General features: G+C 55.3%; 1 protein-coding gene across 7 annotated transcripts in view; it reads left to right on the forward strand.

Annotated features, from left to right (window-relative positions):
• Positions 1 to 13,292, forward strand: part of KCNK5 (potassium two pore domain channel subfamily K member 5) — a 36,471-nt gene extending 23,179 nt beyond the window's left edge. For 4 of the 7 annotated variants that reach the window (XM_029243153.1, XM_029243155.1, XM_029243154.1 and 1 more), the window contains 4 exons: positions 6,617 to 6,728; positions 7,908 to 8,074; positions 8,384 to 8,552; positions 10,739 to 13,292. In XM_029243153.1, the coding sequence (XP_029098986.1) occupies positions 6,617 to 6,728; positions 7,908 to 8,074; positions 8,384 to 8,552; positions 10,739 to 11,604 (1,314 nt within the window). In that variant the 3' untranslated portion in view covers positions 11,605 to 13,292. Of the gene's footprint in view, positions 1 to 2,066; positions 6,364 to 6,616; positions 6,729 to 7,907; positions 8,075 to 8,383; positions 8,553 to 10,738 lie in introns of those variants that run through there. The other 3 variants (XM_029243158.1, XM_029243159.1, XM_029243157.1) reach the window with 2 other exon arrangements.
• The last annotated feature ends 6,980 nt before the right edge of the window (positions 13,293 to 20,272 follow it).

Raw genomic sequence — 20,272 nt, forward strand, 5'->3', positions numbered from 1 at the left:
CAGGCTTGTCCTGCAGGTGCAGAGAAGTAAACCCCTCGACCTTTGATTTACCTTTGGGGACAAGCGGTCTTCCCCCCGGGGTGTCGGGTCACCACTGGGTCTGGTTTCCTCATGACACTGACTGCAGGTACGTTCATTCAGCGCTTCCAGTGTCCTAGGTGCTTTTCATGTTTGGGGTAGGTGCTCTTTTTGGCAGATGGAGGAACTAAGGCTGATAGGCTGTTATTTACCCAGAGACTTGGTGCCAGCAATTGAGAGAGGACCGCCCCCCGCCCAAGTCACACCCAGGTCAGCCCCACATTTCCATGATCTTCTCCCAGGAGAGGGCCAGGTCTGGTTCGAGAGAGAGGCCTGTCGCCCCCCTTTATATTCCTTTCCCTGTTCTCCACACGTCCACAGCCCCCTAGGAGAGTTTCTGGAGGGGGCAGGCCTCCCCTTCCTGCAGGAAGGACAGTCCCTCCAGTCACCCCAGGGACTCTCCCAGCCCCACTGCCACCCGCTCTGCCCTCTTGGACGAGGGGGCTTTTGTTTACCTCCCTCACCTCACCCCTTCCCAGCCCCCGACCCCCAGGACCTTCAGCCCCCCTGCCCTCTGTTCTTGCAGCCTGCTGACCCCACCCTTCCCTCCCCCCTGACACGTTGGATGCCCTGCATTCACCCCCTGACCCCACCAGCCACACTCTTACCGGGGTCTGACTGTGCTTCCCGCCCTCTTGCTGGATAAAGCCCTGCCCCTTGTTGCTGATGAATTTATTAAATCCACCTGCAGAATAATGCTAGGAAGGTGTTGAAGGAAGGACATGAGAGGGTGAGTCAGTCGAGGTCAGAGAAGATATCCTCATTCATTCAAGTTCGTTTACTCACTTCTTTAACAAATGTTTGTTGAGCACCTACTATGTGCCAGGCAGTGTCCTCGGCTCTGGGGGTACCGCAGATAAAAGTCCTGCCCTCATGGAGCTTACCTTCTGGGGGGTGATCTCTGCATTCCCATGGACGTTTCCCTTGCGTTTGCCTGGTTGTGTTCTAGAGACCTGGCTTCAGTTGTGTAGCTGAGAAGCCCACCCTGCACCCCCTGTCCCCTCTCCCCAGCTGTGGACAGCACAGGGATTACGAGCCAGACTGCCTGGGTTCACACTCCGGCTCCACCACTGCCTAGCAAGTTACTTAGCCTCTGTGCCTCATTTTCCTCAGCTGTAAATGGAGGTGAGAGTACCTACATTACAAGGTTGTAAAGACTCAACAAGCCGAGTGATTTAAAGTGCTGTGATTGTGCCTGTCATAAAATAGGTGCTCAGATATCAGCTACTATTCAGATAGGAGCTATCATCTATGAAAGGAGGAGGAATCCACCATGCCCTGCCCACCTCCCAAGGTGGCTGGGAGGGCCAGGTGAGAGGGACATTAAAGGCTCTTCCTACTCCGCCAAGCACCGTGCACACATGACATTGGTCTCATTCCCCTTCCAGGCCGGAGGGACCAAGTGAACGGAGGCGGAATGAATTAGGGATGGATGCAGCCAAGGATGGTGAGGGGCGTCCGCTTGTGTACCTTGACGCAGCGCGGATCCGGTGGAGGCTGGCATCCAGGGCATCCTGGAGGCCGATCCTACATGGCAGGAAGGGGCCCCTGTGACCTGAGCGTGAGGTCTGCCGCGGGAGCTGGAGGCAGGCAGGGCGGTGGCCCTGTGGGTGGCCCTAGCTGCTGTCCGCAGGCAGGCTGCCACCTGGACTTGTTTTCCCCACTGGCCTGATGAAGGCAAAGGCCCGACCTCAGCCCCGCTGCCCGTGTCTGCAGGTGGGCACCAGGTACGGGATGTGCCCTCCCTGCAACTCTGCAGAATGAATCTCCAGGATGGGGAGGCCTGGCACTGCCTCTGCACAGGAAACCCCGGACCCCTGGGGGATGAGGCGCCGTGGGGAATGCAGATTGCATGGACAGCGAGATTCTGGGAGGGTGGTGTCTGGGGCAGCATGTTGCCTGAGCCACAGGCAGGGGCGGGAATGTCTCCTCCCGGAGGGCTCAGGTCTGAGTGGAGGGCACTGTTTTTCCAGGTGGTGCGAAGGGGTGGAGGTATGCACTGGCCTCCTTCCTGTGGCCTGTGTGGGACAGGGGTGGGGTACCAGCGGCCAGGGCCCAGATGAGGCAGGCTCTACTCCTGGCTTCCTTGCTTTTAGCATCCCGACCTTAGGCTACTTTCTTAACTTCTCAGACTTAAGTCCTCGTTTGCAAAATGGAAAAGATGATGGTGTCTTCCCAGCAGGATTCTTTCCTGCTTAAAGATGAGCTGAAGGCACCTAAAGTGCTCAGCGCATTTGGTGCATAGTCACCTCTCAGTAAATCACAGCCGCTTTATTATGAAGGTGACAGGCGGGGAGGAGAGCTCTATTCCATCCTCAAACCAGAGCCGGGCCTGGGCTGTGTGCGGCATCCCCCTCTCCCATCACTCTTTAGGGATATGTGGAAAATGAAGATATTGTCTTGTGTGAATTTGGAAGCCAAGTTAAAGAATCCTGTGACCGAACAGGGGCCGTCTCCTGAGAAAGCTGTTTCCCTAACCCCGGGGGACGGGATGCTGTGTCCAGTGGCTCCCCCTCACCCAGGGATGGCCTCAGTCCTGGGTCAAGCCCCTCTCTTCTGGGGGACCTCTCCACCAGCCAGTGGGACCCTGACCGTAACCAGTGAGGTGTTCCGACTGAAGCCACAGCAACACGGGGTGGGAGCAGGGAGCAGGCAGCCCAAGTTCACATGCGGACCTCTGCTCCCCAAGCCTAGCTTTCCTCCTCTGTCAAGTGATGCCTGGCAGAATCGCAGGAAGAGCCCGTTAGGGAACATATAGAAAAGCCCCAACAAGAGGCGTCCGATGCACAGCAGCCCTAAAATCCTGCCTGTCTCCCCAGCATTGGGATGGAGCCAGGCTGATTCCCAGGCCAGCTGCTTGGGACCCGTGGGCAGAGAGAAGGCAACAACAGGGGTGCTGGGGGCGTCCAGGGACAGGGAGAGCAGCGAAGGGAGAGAGGTGGGGAGCCCGGTTGACTTGCAAGAGACAGTCTAGAACCTGGCCCAGTTCTGCCAGTTAACCTCTCAGCCACAGTCTCCTGACCTGACCAGTGGACATAACTACCGCCACTGGCCTGTTGTCAGGGTGAGTGGTGCTTCTGGCCCTGGGGGACTTAGGGCCCTTCAGAATGTCCCCTTTGTCTGCCCCCCCTCTGGGTGACCATGGAGAGATAATGGAGGTCAGGGGGACAGCACGTGGGGCTGTGGCTCCCTGATAACCCAGGGCAGAGGCTGGGTCTGAGGGCTGTGCCCCAAAGGACACATCCTTGGTGGGGTGAAGAGCAGGAAGCCAGCTTTTCTACTGCAAAGCTCCCAACCATAATGCCCTCTTCAGTTACCCTGTTTTGCCAGCTCTTACGTTTGTTGTCTCCTTAGCCCTTACTAAGCGATTCCCAAGTCGCAGATCACCTTTGGCAATCCATCCAGTGTTATCTCAGTGGGGGCAGCGTGGACGTGGCGTGTGGGGCTGTCCTGTGGGTGGCAGGGCATCTCACCTCTCTGGTCCCTGCTCGCCTCATGTCAGGAGCACCCCCAGCATCCACTAGAGTAGATGTGTGGGGAGGACAGGGATTTCGTCCCTTCACTGCTCTCCCCCTGGTGCCCGGACCAGTGCCCGGCACATACAAGGCACGTACTCAGGCAGCATTTCCAAACACTTCCAGAGGGTGCTACCACCCCAGTTGAGAACCCCTGTTCCAGTCACACCTTCACCATCGCTGATGTGTGCTGGTCTCCCTGGGTCTAAACACTTTCCATGATCGCAAATGGAGGACTGCCAAGGGCAATCCATTCTGAGGTAGCTCGTTATCCAAAACAGCCACCCCCGTTCCCTCTGGCACCTTGGCCCACTGGTTAACATATCATGAAGTCCGACACCCAAGAATGGAGCAGAGTGCCCCCCATGTGGCCTCACCTACAGAGGACAGTGGGCTCGTTGCCTCCCAGCCCTGAAGAGATAAGGTATTGACACTGCCCGAGATTGTATTTGCTTTTTTTTGGCAGCCATACCAGTGTTTGTTGGTTTGTGGTCAGCTGAAACCCAAGGACTTTCCCTTTCAACCCTGTATGGGTCAGTGCCTTCTAACCCAAAGTGTAAGACATGAAAAATTTAAAAGACAGCCATATCTTGTTAGTTCGGGCCCATTTTTCCAGTCCAGATGATTTTGAGTCCCAAACTGCCGTTGCAGTGTGTTAGCTATCTTCCCATCCCAGCCTTGTCCCAGTTTTGCATCCTTTGCAGATTAAACTGGTCAGCCATCTTCGTCCTTACTGTGTTGTAGATTAAGGGACTGAAGAGGCCTGGCCTTTGGCTTAATGGAGACCTCAGGCCAGGCAGATAATTATCAGTACTTCTTGGGGTTGTTTATCTGCCTTTACGTGGACCCGGATTAACCCCGGTTCCTCCCTACATTTCTCTGTCTTGTCCACGTGAATATCTTTAAGCCCATCTGTTCAGTTGCCTTGCTGCTATCCAGACTGACTGCATTCCACTGAACTTCAAGGCTTTGCAGACTCTTTGGAGTGGGAGATGCACTTAGCTGAGCATGACTTGCTCTGGTGAACCTGTGCTAGTAGCTTCCAGTGCCCACCACTTCCTCTTTGAATATGCCAAACGTGCTGCTGTCTCCAAAGAAGAGTCAGCAAGAGTTCAGGTTTGAGTTTCTAGAATCCACCCTTTTCGTTCGTATGAGAAGGCGGGGTAGGGTGGCGGGGGGCAACTTGTCTTCTGACATCTTTCCTGTTCCTCCGGGATTCCATGGGGATGACCAGGGGTGGTGCCCCAGGCCCATGATTTCCTGGTCAGTTGTCATCCGTCTTGGGCTGTGCTTCCTGACAATGCTGCACTAACCCCCCCCATGCCCCGCCCCCACCCGAAGATGGATATCTGAGATAACAAAGGCTGTGGCCAAAGGGAGCGGGTAGTTCTGCTTTCCCTGCCATCTGTTTAACATTAACATCCAGGGCCCTGGGACTTTTCATTCTCCTGTTTCGAACGTGGATTTCATGGTTTAGAAAACCTTTTGGGTGCACCTCCAACAGGATAGACCCGTTGGCCTCTTCGTATCTGAACGTCCTGGTGCTTTTGCGTGGAAGTGGCCTGGCCGGCTTGGCGGCCGCTCTCTGAGGGCAGGTGAAGGCAGCCGTCCCCACTTCCCGCTTTGCAGAGAGATGCTCAGGAAATAGCAGGGGGAGGCAGGGCGGTGAGCCCTGTGGTTTGACGGCCTGTCAGATGAGCACGTCATCATGGAAAATTCCTTACAAAGTCTGCAGATCCGTTTACACAGGCCTGCCGCTGCAAACTGCACATTCCTTCAGGACAACCCACCCTTCCCTCTTTTCTCACCAAACTTCAGTCGTGCCGCAGGGAGAACTCCGGTTTTTCCATCTCCCTCCTGCTTCCATCCTTCACTCCTCTGTCTTTTCTCGGTCCTAGGCTTGATTTTTAGAGGCAATTTGGCTGAGTTTCTGGTTTCTTAGCTGGTCCATCCTGGGGCTCTCCTAGGGGGCAGGGGCAGGACCCCAAATTGAGAGTGGATCCTGGCCCCTCCTCGGGAGCCACCTTCTGAGGTCCGGGTCCTGCCAGTGGTGGGTGTGGGTGAAGGGAGGTAGCTCAGGAGGATGGGGTACAGGCAGGGCCTGGGCGGTGAGCAGGTTTGGCAGCTGCCTGTGTTCCTGGAACAGTTAAGGAAGGCCTCTCTGGGTGCCTCCCAGTGTACTTCCTCAGGTGACCTCTCACCTGCTGCTACCCATAGTTGCCGGGAGCTCCGTGGGGACTCGTAGCATGAATTTGTCACCCTGAAAAGTACACACCACCTTCTGATGACCTGTCCTGGCCCAAACCTTGAAGTTGCTCAGCCCAGGGCAGAGAGAAAGGGATCCAGGGAAGGGAGGGAAGGGGGAGCTTGTAGGGGGGAGAGGACAGTCCCAGGCATGGGAGAAAGGAGGCCAGCTGATATGTCCGCCCTCGGAGGACAGACCCAAGAGCTTACCGAGCTGACCTTAGCAGGTGTCCTGACAGTGGGGGTGAAAGGCATGTCGGGTGTGGGGGGCGGTCCCTCCCAGGCCAACCCTGCAGTAGAATGCTTTTCCGGAGGTCCTCCTGTTTGTCTGCATCACATCTGCCTTCTTTCAGAGGCAGAAGAGTCTGCTGCGGTTCTCAAACTGTGGTCCCGGGACCACAACATCAGCATCACCTGGAACCTTGTTAGAAATGCACATTCTCTGACTCCCTCCCAGACCTACTGAATCAACCTCTGGAGGTGGGGCCCAGCAGGCTGTACTTAAGAAGTCCTCCAGGTGATTCTAGTAAGTTTGAGAAGCACTGGCTCCGTGAGAGAAGGCACTTTGGAGCCGGATTGCCAGGGTTCATACTCTTACCAGCTGTGTGACCTTGGGCAAATCACTTAACCTCTCTGATCCTCTATAAAATGTTTCACCACCTATAAATTGGAGACAGTAACTGTCACTTTGTTATTGTGATGATTAAATAAGAATGCTTATAAGGAAGTTTATAAAGTGCTGACCTCTTCTCTGACCTTCATCGTGTCTCTCTTTTTAGATAGTATCTGACGCTGCAGGACAGGGTGTGGCCATCACAGGGAACCAGACCTTCAACAACTGGAACTGGCCCAACGCAATGATTTTTGCAGCCACGGTCATTACCACCATCGGTAAGTCTTCTGGGACCTTCAGGATACCTACTTCCACGTCCGAGCTCCCCAGAATCTTGTAAGAGTCCAGCTCTGGTCACATGGCCTTGTCGAGGTTAAGATCAGGCCAGCTGCACTCTGTCCTTCTGACACGTCCCTGGAGATTTAGTAAGTCCTTGGGGACTGGCCATGCTTAGGAGACTGTTTTCTAGAAGTCCTGACCTGGGCTTTGGAGTAGAAACAACACAGCTTGACAGCCAGAGTTCGAGCAGGTTGCTCACTGCACAAATGCACCCCGTGCTTATTCGCCAGTCTGGGTGTCTGTTCTGGTCATCTATGACTGTATCACCGACCACCTCAGAAGTCAGTGGCTTAAAACACAATTTAGTATTATTGTTGGCCATTCTGTGAGTTGATGGGGTTTGGCTGGTTGGTTCTTGCTTGAGGTCTCTGATGCCGCGGTAGTTGGAGTGGCTGGGGCCGTGGTCATCCAAAAAAAAGCCCGGTTGGCTGGAAGTCCAAGATGGCTTCTTCTAGCGCATGTTTGGTAGTTGGTGCTGGCTGTTGCTGGGGAGCTTAGCTGGGCGTGATTGAGCATCTCACAGTATGGCAGCTGGGTTTCAAGAGGGAGACTCCCCAAAGCGAGCATTTCAGGAGATCAAGGGGAGAAGCAACAAGGCTTCTGATAAGGACTTAACTGACTCAGGGTCCCTTCTGCCACATTCCACGAACAGGTCACTAAAGCCCAGATTCAGAGGGAGGGGAATCAGAGGCCAGCTGGATGTGAGCATAAGAAGGGACGGAATTAAGAATCACCGTCTTTGGAGACCATCTACCACAGTGCTTCTGGGGTGTCTACCCAGAGAAACTACTAACTTGTACCTTGTAACTTGCTCAAGGGTGCCATACGGACTCGTGGAGGACTTGCTAATGGTGGAGGCTTAGTCCGCCTTCAGAGAGCTCCCAGTCTGACGGAGGAGACATACCGTTATAATTGCTATAAATGATCCTGATCGTAGCATGGTCAAGGGAAATTTCATTTCTGAAGCATTGATATTAATCAGTGTCACGTGGTCTTAGGGAATGGGCTTTTCTCGGGCTGGGTGTGTGGCGGGGGCGGCCGAGGCAGGTGCCACTCCGAGTCTGGGTCCATCACCCCCGCCGTGGCTCTGTTGGCCTCACTCTCTTCTTTTTCCTCAGGCTATGGCAACGTGGCCCCCAAGACCCCCTCCGGGCGCCTCTTCTGTGTCTTCTATGGTCTCTTTGGGGTGCCGCTCTGTCTGACATGGATCAGTGCCCTGGGCAAGTTCTTCGGGGGACGTGCCAAGAGGCTGGGCCAGTTCCTCACCAAGAGAGGCGTGAGCCTGGTATGTCCCCACCCCTAGGTCCTGGGCAGAGATGGGGGGACCCTGGCAGGTGATGAGGGGGTGGGAAGGATCTAAGAATTGGACAGAAGTGTCAGGACAGGTGGCAGGGGAGCAGTTTCAGAGCCCGCTGCCCTCCTGGGTGAGGCTGGGAGCATCACCACCAGCCCCCTCCCCTGGGCAGTGAGCCTCCCAGGCCTGGCGCCCAACCGGCCTCACCTCTGGCTGCCTCCTCGGCCCTCTGGGTGCTCTGCTGGGCTCCCCCCGGTCTCCACCACCGTCTGACTTGGTCTCCCTACCCTTTCCCCTCAGCGCAAGGCGCAGATCACGTGCACGGCCATCTTCATCCTGTGGGGCGTGCTGGTCCACCTGGTGATCCCACCCTTCGTGTTCATGGTGACAGAGGAGTGGAACTACATCGAGGGCCTCTACTACTCCTTCATCACCATCTCCACCATCGGTTTCGGCGACTTCGTGGCCGGTGAGTCCTGCCCCTTTCCTCTGCCTCCCCACCCTGTCTTTCTCTGCTTCTCCTCCAATTTCAATGCAGCTGGCCTTTACCGGGGGCCCTGGTAGGCGTCCAGTGTCCTGGGCCTCCACCCAGTGGGACCCTGCCAGTTGCAAGAGGAAACCAAGGCACAGAATAATTGCAGACGTTTTCTATTTCTCTTTCTTGGAACGTGGATTTTCCCTCCTTCTTCTCTGTTCGTGTTTGGCGTCTGGTCTCTTCCTCTCTTCTCCCCCGTCTCCTGAGCTTAGGTGCTTAGGCGCACTGGGGGCTGGAGGTAGAGCCTTCTGCCTACAGGGTCCACGTCACAGCTGCCTCCTCCCATCATTCCCAGGCGCTGAGGGGGCTGTGCTGGACGCTTGGCTCAGAGACCAGAAACTTTGCTCTTGCCACTGGCAGCTTAAAGACCAGAGAGGCCTTCCCCCAAGCTGCCCTGCTCCCTCGGGGCCCGGACCCTCCCTCCCTCCCACTCCTCCCCTACTTAATCCACACGGGCGATAAGATTCTTTGGCCCCTTTGTCTGTCAGCTCCAGCCACTCATGTCCTTGTGCCTGTGGCCTGCACAGCATCTTGGTTCTTAATCTTCCTGACACCCCTTTTGGCTGCACTGGCCCAGTGGCTGCTCCCTCAGTGCCTGCTGCCCTGCCCAGCTGACCTTCACCTCTGCTCCAGGACCTCCGATCTCTCCCCTCCCCCTTCCTAGGGCCAGGGACAGGTCACTACCCTCCTGCCCCATTGTAAGGGGAGACTCGGAATGCTGGGAGGGGGCGGCTGAGTGGGTGGGAGAAGCAGGAAAGAGAGGCCTGAACACTCCACTGACCCTGGCAGATCTGAGCCTGCTGTCTTGAGAGATAAATTTAGACGGAGGCACAACCCTGCCATTGTCCAGCTGTTGGGGCCCAGAGCAGGCTAAGGAGGACCCTTCGTATCAGGGAAGCACAGAAGGGTGTTTAATCATACTTTCTCAGCTCCAGCAAGACACCAAACCACTGCCTCAGTTTCCCCATCTGTAAAATTGGTTTAAAAAAAAAAAGTAACGGTGCATATACCTCACAGGGTTTTGGACAATCAAATGAGTTGCTATTCATGAGTGCAGTGGATAGGGCCCGGTTATATTAGTGTGCCCCGGTTGTCATCATAGCCTTAGGACCGGAGTCCTGAGCAAGATTGACAGCACCTCCTGGCTGCAAGGGAGACAGCCCTGCCTTCAGACTCCCTCCAGTCTGATGAGGGGGTTATAGCCCTTGCTCTAAGGGAGCCCTACTCCGGAAGTGGCCCCCTTCCTCCAGTTCCTTTTCCAAGTTTCTCCCAGTCTCAGGGCAGGAAGGGGGACACAGGATACGTAATAATATGGATCAACATGCCTGGAAGTGTAATGTGAAATCTCCGTGATCCTGGAGGGTAGGGGAGTGACCAGAGCTGTGCAGGGTGACCTGGGAGGGCTCCCTGGAGCAGGTGTCTGGAGCCTGGCCACGGAAGTGGGGGTGTGGAGAGGGCAGAGCCCTCCAGGCCATAGGAGGAACCAGTAGGACGAGGGTAGATACAGGAAGTCAGGAGGCAGGCCAGACGTCACCAGAAGGAGAATCAAGGCCGTCCAGGATATTTCCTGCTAGGACCCGTGCTCTTGGACATCCCAGGCCCAACTGTCAGCCTCACTTATATTAACTTAGTGAGTCCATCCCCAGCAGGAGGATGCCAGCTGCCCTGTCACTTAATTTCTATCCAGGTTTTAACTGAACTGTAACACGTACACCCAAAAAGTACACAAAGCAGCCAAGTGTCAGTGTCGGTGAATCATTGAAAGGCCGACATTCATGGCTTAGCTCCTGACCTGAGTGCTGGCTCCATCACCAGCCTCCCCAGAGCCCCTCCCCCTTGAAGCTCCCCCACCCCAGGGAGACACTCTCCTGACCTTTGATAGTTGAGGAAGCTCAGGCAGGGGTCTGGGACAGGCACATGAGTGACCAGACCAGGGTTCTCAGGACGATGGGGTGTCCGGCTTCTAGCACAGGCCTCCTTTCTTTCTTGGTGCATCCGCATCGGTGTTCTGTGTTCTTGCGCTGTGTCCACTTTCAGGTGACACGGCTTTTGGCCTTTGTGTGTTTCCGGGTCCCCGCTGGCCCTTCCCTGACCCTCTGGGCTTCCTGACCCGTCCTCAGGTGTGAACCCCAGCGCCAACTACCACGCCCTGTACCGCTACTTCGTGGAGCTCTGGATCTACCTGGGGCTGGCCTGGCTCTCCCTCTTTGTCAACTGGAAGGTGAGCATGTTTGTGGAGGTGCACAAGGCCATTAAGAAGCGGCGGCGGCGCCGGAAGGAGTCCTTCGAGAGCTCCCCACACTCCAGGAAGGCCCTGCAGGTGGCAGGGGGTGCGGCGTCCAAGGACGTCAACATCTTCAGTTTTCTGTCGAAAAAGGAGGAGACTTACAATGATCTCATCAAGCAGATCGGGAAGAAGGCAATGAAGACGGGCGGCGGTGGGGAGCGGGTCCCAGGGCCGGGCCTGGGGCCCCAGGGGGGTGGGCTGACAGCCCTGCCCACCTCCCTGACCCCCTTGGTGGTCTACTCCAAGAACCGGGTGCCCAGCCTGGAAGAGGTGTCCCAGACGCTGAGGAGCAAAGGCCATGTGTCTCGGCCACCCGGCGAGGAGGCCGGGGCGGGGCCCCCCGAGGAGGGCTCCCCGACCTCTGAGGTGCTCATTAACCAGCTGGACCGCATTAGCGAGGAGGGCGAGCCGTGGGACGCCCAGGACTACCACCCGCTCATCTTCCAGAACGTCAGCATCACCTTTGTGAACGAGGAGGCCGGCCTCTCGGACGAGGACACCTCCAAGTCCTCACTGGAGGACAACCTGGCTGGGGAGGAGAGGCCCCAGGAGGGGGCCCCGGCCGAGGTGCCCCTGAACCTGGGCGAGTTCCCCTCGTCGGACGAGTCCACCTTCACCAGCACTGAGTCAGAGCTCTCCGTGCCTTACGAACAGCTTATGAACGAGTACAGCAAGGCAAACTGCCCCAAAGGCACGTGAGGTGGGGCCGGCTCCCCACCCCACCTTCCATGGCTTCTCTTCTCCTCAACCTGGGGTGTCCTACTGTGGCTGGGACCCTGGCCCCTGGTGGGGTGTGGCCCTGGAACTGGGAGTAGGGGGCCAGGGGCCTTCCTCACCTTCATCCCCTGCAGCTAGATGCTACCGGTCAGACATGGGACACCCAGGACCGGGCCTCTGTTCACCAGCGGAACGGGCGCCCTGGCAGCGGGAGGCATCTGTCCTGAGCATGGTTGGGGGATCTGGTGGTTCATGGACGCGTGGGCTGGCAGGACTGATCCCGGGGAGGCCTGCACCTGCGTGGGTCGTTGCCCAGTCATTCGGTTAAGACTGTCTCACGGTTCTCTTAGGTTGGGGGCCTTGGCCGTTTGAGTTCACCAGTATTAACAAGTTCCTGTGCGCCCAGCACTGAGCCAGAGAGAGGGTGAGGGTGGTGTAAGACCCTGGTGGGGTTGGGGGCTGGGCACTTCAGCGCCTCAGCAGTAGTGGGGCCCCGCCTGGGGCACGTGTTTAACCGTCCCCCAGTCCCACCTCGTCCGCCTGGCTGTCGCCCATACTGCAGACCTCAGTAGGGAGGAGGCCATCTGGGGAAGGGGAGCTAACAGGCAGGTGCTGAAACACTCCCGTTACGGGGGACTCAGAGTAAGTCCCAAGTGTGGCCCAGCATCTCAGCCCTTGTGTGGACTTACTGGGATGGAGCGCAGCCCAGAGTCCGGTTGCCTGTCCCAGACACCCTTTGGCCAAGCAATGGCAGGCGTGGGCTTCTGCCTCCCAGGAAGTGGTGGCAGAAAGAGAGGCTGGGGCTCCTGGAGCTGGCAGCGGGGGAGCTGCAGGAGTGGGCTCAGCTCCGGCTGAACCTGCCTCCACCCTTCCGTCCCGTGACCTCACCGCTCCCCAGATCACTCTTGGCTCACAAGTGGGGAATGTCCAAATATGTGAATCAGCCTCCTCCCTCCAGCTGCTGTTTGGTATGTGTGTGTCTCTGTCCGTCTGTCTGTGTAAGAAAGAAAGGATTTGCAATGGGAGGAGCAAAAGATAATGTGAAACTGCAGATGGACTGTTTCTGGTGAGGGGCTGGCAGAGTTCTTGGGTTCTTCGTGAGGTGCACCCTTGGGCCAGCCCACTCTGCCCTGCATGTTGTGTTTTGTTAGTTTTTAAATGAATTGCTGTTTTCTTTTTTATCTCGTTGGCTTCAGAGCCAGAGGGGAGAAAAGGTGCAAGAGTGGGGTCCCAAGGATCGGGATGTCCAACGTTCACCCTCCTATCCCCCAACCCAGTTGGGCCTTTCTCGGTGACCTCAGCCAAGGTCATGGTGTCAGAGTTGGGGAGGGGCATTGGTCGCAGGCGACTGGATGCTGGGCAGGAGGTGCCACCCAGACACCCTCTCTGCCTCTCAACCCCCTCCCCAATGCTGCAGGACCAAAGAGGGCCAGAACCCCACCCATCCCCACTTAGCCTATAACCCAGGGGTATGATGGCCCAGCATCAGGGTGGGAAGGAGCGGCCTTCTGTTTTTCTGTGAAATGTTTTAACGAGCTCGTCTTAGTTTTCCTGACCCCACTTGGCTGGGGTGTTGCTGGCTGTCCTGGAATCACACACACTGTATGTACATACTGGCAATGATGTCAAATGTAATTTATTTTAACATTTTTACAATAAAACATGAGATGGACAAGCCAGTCTGATGCGTGCTATTGCAGGGTGGGGGGAGAGGGGCTGGGGGCAAGAGGGGGGGGCAGTCTGGGAGGACTGAGGACAGCCTGAGAGTCAAGGGGAGAACTGGGGTGGTCTGGAAGGGACAAGAAAATGAAAGAGGTGGGGAGGTGGAGAAGGGGCAGGCTACGTAAGATGGGGTCAGGGCGGGCTTCTTGGAGGAGGTGACAGTTAACAGGTTGGAATGAGGACAGGGGAGAGGAGTGGGGGGACCGTGGCTAGCAGCTCATGTTGCCAGTCTGCCAGACCCCGTTCTACACGCTTTATGCTCAATAGTATGTGAATGGACTCATTTGATCTTGCAATAGCCCTGTGAGGTGGGTATTACATCCCCATTTTATAGGCGAGGAAACGGGCACAGAAAGGTGACTTAGGGAAGATCTCCATAGATGGTGAGCCTGGGTTCAAACCCATGCAGCCCCCATGACCAGCTAACAATCACCTGCTCTGTTGTGGCACGTCTGGCGTCCCCTGAAAGGGCCTCTGTGTTCAGGAAGGTGGGCCAGGGAAGGACCCCGGAGATCAGGCCTTCTGAGCTCAAGGGCTGGGCACTGTGGGCTGGAAAGGACGTGAAAGAAGAGTGGACAGGCTCAGCTGGGCCCATATGCATCCATTTAACAGGAAGATTTGTCAGACTTTGTGGTCTCAACGGTTTAGAAATTGGCCTCTTCCACAGCAGTGTCAGGGTCCCCTTCCCACACCACACAGGACATTGGTTAAAATCTTCAGTCTGCTGGGAAAAGTTTACAGTTCTGTGATTTCAGGAATGAAGCACATTTTTCATGAGGGTGTGGCTGCGTTTATAAAGGATCATATGTGTTTAAAATATCAACGGGTTCTGTAATGACTTGATACCATCCATCCCTTTGCCAAAACATCTTTCCACTTTCCTCTCTCTCTCTCTCTCTCTCTCTCTCTCTCTCTCTCTCACACACACACACACACACACACACACACACAGGTTCAAACTTATCTGGTTTTGCTTTAGCCCCTTCCAGCCTCAAGGTAACAATTCTATTTACTACCGTGGCACTTGGCCTTCTCACAAAGCCCTCTGACAAGCGGCTCGGAGCACCCCCCGGGGCACAGGGCTTTTGGCCCCCTTTGCTGTGAAGGAGATGAAAGCTCAGAGAGTACAACTTGACCAGGCACAGCTTCGCAGAGTTGCTCATAGATGATAGAAGCAGGGAAGGCTGGGGTTAAGGTGTAGTTTTGGTCTACTGCGGCTAAGGTAAGTGGTGAGCTTTCTGAGTGAAAGGTCTGGAAACAAGGTGGGACAGCAGCTGGAGCAGAGGGTGGAGCCCAGGAGGGATTCCTGAGGAATCAAGAGCAGAGAAGCGGTACCGTGTGTGGAGGGGCGTGAACCCTCCTGTCACTGTCACTGTGCCCATGAGCTGTTGGGGGATGGCAGGTGGAGGAAGTGATTTAGAAGTCGAGGGAGAGGACCCTGGCAGGGAAATCCCACTGTTGACACCACATTCATAACCTGGTCAGAACTACGGGGGTGTATTGTTGAACCCCCAGAGTTTCATGAGTTCTGAGGCAGACACGCCTACTCCCAGCAGCCCTCTAGGCCTGGGCCCTCCCCTGCCCCCTCCTGGAAGCCTTCCCGCCCTGGTGGTGAGTTGGCACCCTGCTCTCCACCATTGCCACCTGTACTCTCCATTCATTCCTTCAACTAATGTTCACCCAGCACCTACCATGGACCAGGCTCTGTCCCAGCCACCTGGAAAACTGCAGCGTGTCACATGAACAGAGATCCTATTCATGGAGCCTACAGTTTGGTTCCCTTTGCTCTCATTTCCAGCTGTTTTTCATGGTCTGTGCTTGGTATTTCTGTCCTGCCCATACCCCCAAGGCTCTTTTAATGTCTCTTCTATCTTATGTCTTTTAATCCTCACAACAGGTAGTGTTATCATTAACCCCATTTTACAAATGAGGAGACTGAGGCAAATACAGGATTTTTCACAAATTCAAACAACTATGAAATGGTAGCAAAACAGCTTCCCTGACTTGCATTTCCGTTCTTCCTTCTACCCTCCGGAAAGCTCCTGATGTGTTGGGGGAGACACCCTCAGAAAACCCACAGTCAAATGGAGGAGACAGTTCCTACACCCAAAGAGCCTGCAACCTGAGAGGGAGAGGAGCACAGAAATAGGAAATAAGCACAAACTCTGAGTCCCAGCTGGGCCTCTGGCTCCTGTGTGATCCTACAGGAGTCACTTAGGAAAAGAAACCGGGGTGTTTCACCCCCTTGCTGGAAAGGTTATCAGCCACCATTGCGGGGAAGCTTTCTGGAGCCTGGGGCAAAGGCAGGGGGAGAAAGGAGACGGGGGGGCTGTGCTGCTCTGGGTGGGTCTCCAGGAATGGCTGCCTCTGGGGGCCCCTGAGGCTTGGGCTCAGCCCCGCCAATCAGCTGTCCACCCCTGAAATAACAGGTCCCCAGTTTCCAAATTCATACACAGCTGGTCCAGGAACCAGATGCCAGTTTGGGAATTGCCAGGATGTGTTTGTGTAACACAGTGGGAGCGCCTCCCCAGAATCTCTGCCCCTTCTCTCCATCCTGGCCACCATCCAGGCCACTACAGCCCCTCACCTGGACCCCCGCAGCAGCACAGGGCCTGATGCCTGGTTGAGCCCTTGTTGAATGAATGAATGAGCCCCTGAGCAGGTCTCCACCAGGCCATTACTGCAACCAGCAGGCTGGAGCCCATACTCAAATCTGACCCCCTTTATCTCCTGCTTTAAACTCCTCTGGGGCTCCCACTGCTCTCCTGGCGCTGTCTCCCTCTTCAACCTCATCTGCCCCCCACCCCTACTCCCCCACCTCTCTGGGCTCCAGACACAGTGAAGTTTCCCAAATGAGCCAGGCCGCCCATGCTGCTTCCTTCATCTGGGATGCCCTTCCTCTCTCCTAGCTGAGTTCTAAGACCTGTTGGGGTTAAAGGTGGACATCAGCTTCTCCGGGAAGAGTTCCACAGTTCCTGGCCCCCCCTCCCAGATTCTGGGTCAGATGTCCCTCACCAGGCCCAGAGCCCGTCCCTCAGCAAGCCGGCTGCTTCGATGCTGTTCAAGCTGTCTCTGGGTCTGGAGCCTCTCAGAGAGCAGGGAGTGGCTTGTTCACCTTGGATCCAGACCACAAGCTGGCCAGCGTGGAAAAGGGCTCAGCTTTTCAATGTTTACTGAATGGAGGGCAAGTGAACCAGAATCCTGGACCCTCTCATTGTAATTCAGTCCCTCTCCTCCCGGGAAGAGGCCAATTCAGGAGGTGAAGTTTATTCCACGAGGGCAAGTCCCTGCAGAACTGGGTGGATGATCTTGAGGGACCTTGTTACAGGCTGCGTTGGCCCGGTGAGTCACTTGATTGTGCCGAGTCACCTGAATCTGGTAGGCAGGGCAGGGACGCAGCACTCCTTACTTCTGCACACTCCAGGAAGACCCTGTGTCTGCACCCCCTTTCCCGTTTCCCCCCACCTCTCTGTCCTCACCTTTCATCGCCTCCAAGGCGGCAGCGTTCCTTCTGGTCACCACTCCCTGATGACAGGGGCCTGGGTGTCCCACCCCTGCAGCCCCCAAGTCCCCGTTCTTCCCTCGGGAATACCTCTGCTCACAGTGACCACTCACCTCGGTTTCGGGGCCGCCCAGTTTACAAAGCCCTTTCACCTCCATTCCTGTGGGATTAGTCATCAGCCCGGGAGCCAGGTGCAATATTTTATAGCCTGATTTAAGGGTTTTTTTCCAAATGAAGAAACTGTTTTGGTTTGGTTGCCCAGGAGAGCAAGGCCTAAGACCAGAGCTGGGAGATGGCTGGAGGAAGTAGCCGAGAGGTAGAGGGAGATAAAGATGGGGAAAGAGCACAAGGCAATTAAGGGGGCATCGTTGAGCTGGTTACACTGTGGGCAGTTGGGGCTCAATCCTGCTGGGACCCCTCTGAAGAGCCTGTCGAGTACACCTCAGAATTGTCCCTTTGAAGGACAGGAGGCCTGCGTTTATCCACCTGTTCCCACCCTCGTTGGTTAAGGATGGCCCCACGGACATTAATCCCCAACTCCCTCCTATACAGGCTGGATGTGGCAGACTGTACTGTCCAAAGACGCCACCGTCCCACACTCTCCTTGGCAAAGTGACCTTGCCACTCCCCGTACAAGAGGTGGAGCCCCTTCCCTTGCACATGGGCTGGCCCTGGGCCTGTTTCGATCAATAGAATACCCTGGAAATGACCTTCTGTGTTAAGAGGCCCGGCAGCTTCCTCTTTTGTGCTCTCGGGGAAGCCAGCTGCAAGGTAAGAAATCCAAGTACCTGGAGACCCATGACCTGGAGGGGATCTGCCCAGCCGAGGAGCCATCTGGGACATTCCAGCACCAGCTGAGGCCACGTGGAGAGCCCAGCCATCCCCCGAATCTCAGAATCATGAGCAAATACATGATTGGTGTATTCTAAGCCTCTAAGTTTTGGAGTGGTTTGTTAGCAATGATAGCTGACGGGAACACTGGCTGGGCTTGCCCTGGGGCTAAGAGACCTTCTTCCGGGTTTTGGAGAAAGTTCTGGGGTGCAAACGCAGAGAGGCACCCCTGGGGAGGGGCTTGGGCAGCATGTACAGGACTGTCCACTATAGCCGCACTGGCACCCAAAGCGGGCCGAGGGATTGGGACATGGACACAAACAGGACCTACTGCCCTGAGACTCAGCCTCTTTGAAGGCGCAGAAACTCCTTACCAGGAGCTCCCTACCTTAAGCAAGATCAGAGGTTTTTACCTTAAGATATCAAAGTCTCTTCTACTTTGGGGTCTCTGGTCCTCTCTGCTATGTCTGAACAGTACTGGTAGGCCTGGGGTCTGCTACCATCTAGCCCTGTGCCTTAAATAAGCCACCTCGGCCATTTACAGTATGCTTACTGCCCATGACCTCAGATCTCATTTAATCCCCACCACACTGTGAAGTCAGTATTATTATCGCCCTTTGGAAGCTGAGGCACAGAGTGGGTATGTTAACTTGCCCAAAGTCACACAGCTAGAAGCAGAGCCTGGGTTCAAACCTGAGACCCCAGAGCCTGTGCTAGTAACTACCACACAAGCCTGCCAGAGCAGGGCTTTCCTGCTCCAGGGCCAGGGGGCCCAAAGAGGGTGCCCTGGCTGCAGCTCCCAGCTACCTGTCCTCTGCAGGACCAGTGAGGTGAACCAGTCAGCAGATCCCAGCCCTCTGGTGACTACCCAGCAGTAGCCAGGGGATTCCCGAGCTCTGTTCTCAAGAGATTCTGACTTTGCAGACCTGGGGTAAAATCCAGAAATATCCAGGTTCTGGAAATGCCTGGCTGGAGATCTCAGAGGGCAGTTCTGTTCCGTGTTTCTGGCATCTCCTGCCAATCCCTCCCTGCCTGTGTTTATATTCTGCATTGAAATCTGTTTACCTCCAGTTATGGAAAACTTCCTTATTCTTAGATTCCTTCACCTGTGGCTCTGGCCGGCTGAGCCGCTCTGTCTGGGGTGGTGACATCATACTGTATTCAATTCAAACAACATGTACTTTTTTTTTTTTTTTTAATGCCGCACCACGGGGCTTGCAGGATCTTAGTTCCCCAACCAGGTATTGAAACCACGCCCCCTGCAACGGAAGCATGGAGGCTTAACCACTGGACCGCCAGGGAAGTCGCCGACATGTACTTGTTGAGTCTCTTGTAGGCCGCCTAGAACACCTGATGCTGGTGACTGAGGAGGAAGGGAAATGAGGAGCAGACAATTACCCACCAGGCAGTCAGGCATTCAGGCCCTCCCTCTATCTCTCTACCCGCTCACATTCCCACCCTCAACAGTTCACCCCAGGGGAAAGGTTCTGACCCAGGAGTCTGGAGCCCGTTCGTCCCGCTCATGAGAGCCAGTGGTTAAAGTTTCAGAAAGTTTACAAGCTGACTATATTAAAAATTAAATTATATAACCATACGCTTAAATTGTATGAAGAGCGAAGGTAAAACATACTCAAAACTCATCATTTCCTAATTACTTTACATGTCACTACTCTTCAAGTTTTTGAGGTAACTGACCTCCATTGGAGGTGCCCAGTGGAAATATTACATAATGGTATGCTACTGCGTTTCTCGTCCCAACTTCATTTTTGTGACATCACGTTGTAGCTTAAAATAGCCATAGTGGAAGTATTTACACCACAGAAATGAGCAAACACTATAAATCAGGGCTCTCCTCTCTGCAGAGAGCCAGATGTTAAACATTTACCAACACACCATCCCACTGATCTTCTGGATGCGCTGTGTGGACTGGGTGGGGGAACCGGGGGGGGAGGAAATGAGTTTTTGCCCATCTTGGAAAGGAGCCAGCAATGTCTGGGTTACAGGGGGAACATAATTCCTAAAGTGTCCCTTGCAATCCCGTGGGCCCCTCAGACCATTGCTGAGTAAGGGTGAAGATCCAAGGCCGTGGGAGCTGACTGTAAGGGTAGTGGGTGGGCAGGTGACACAGGTACCTGCTCCATGTATGTACACGGAAGGGTACACCCAAGGGTCACACTCCAAACCGGAGGCAGAAAGGGCAACACAGGCCTTGTGTAGAAGGCATATCTGCCTTCAGCTGGAGTTCTCCGACTGCCCAAAGCCTAGTCCAGGAGGTGCCTTACACTCTCCCAACCGTACTGTGGTTTCAGCAAAGTCCTCATCCCCTTGGTGTCCTTATAATTAAAGGGCAGACCCTCTTGGCATACACTAGGTCTGGTAACTGGACCAGGGCTATTGGGATCCAGACTAAGGCTGCAGGGATCGTATCGCCGAGCAAAAACACCATTGATACACAGGATGTGTGCCTGAGTCAAACCAACACAGGAAGGAGCCTAAGGCCTTCCAAAAACTCCCCGCCCCTAGTGCAGGGGAGGAGGTGACTCCACGCAGGATGTCCAGGGTCCCAGTCAAAAGTGGATGCTGAAGAGGCCCAGT

This window comes from Monodon monoceros, unplaced genomic scaffold (assembly GCF_005190385.1).
Source record: "Monodon monoceros isolate NGI ecotype Baffin Bay Population unplaced genomic scaffold, NGI_Narwhal_1 Super_Scaffold_3, whole genome shotgun sequence".
In the NCBI taxonomy this organism is placed as follows: Eukaryota; Metazoa; Chordata; class Mammalia; order Artiodactyla; family Monodontidae; genus Monodon; species Monodon monoceros.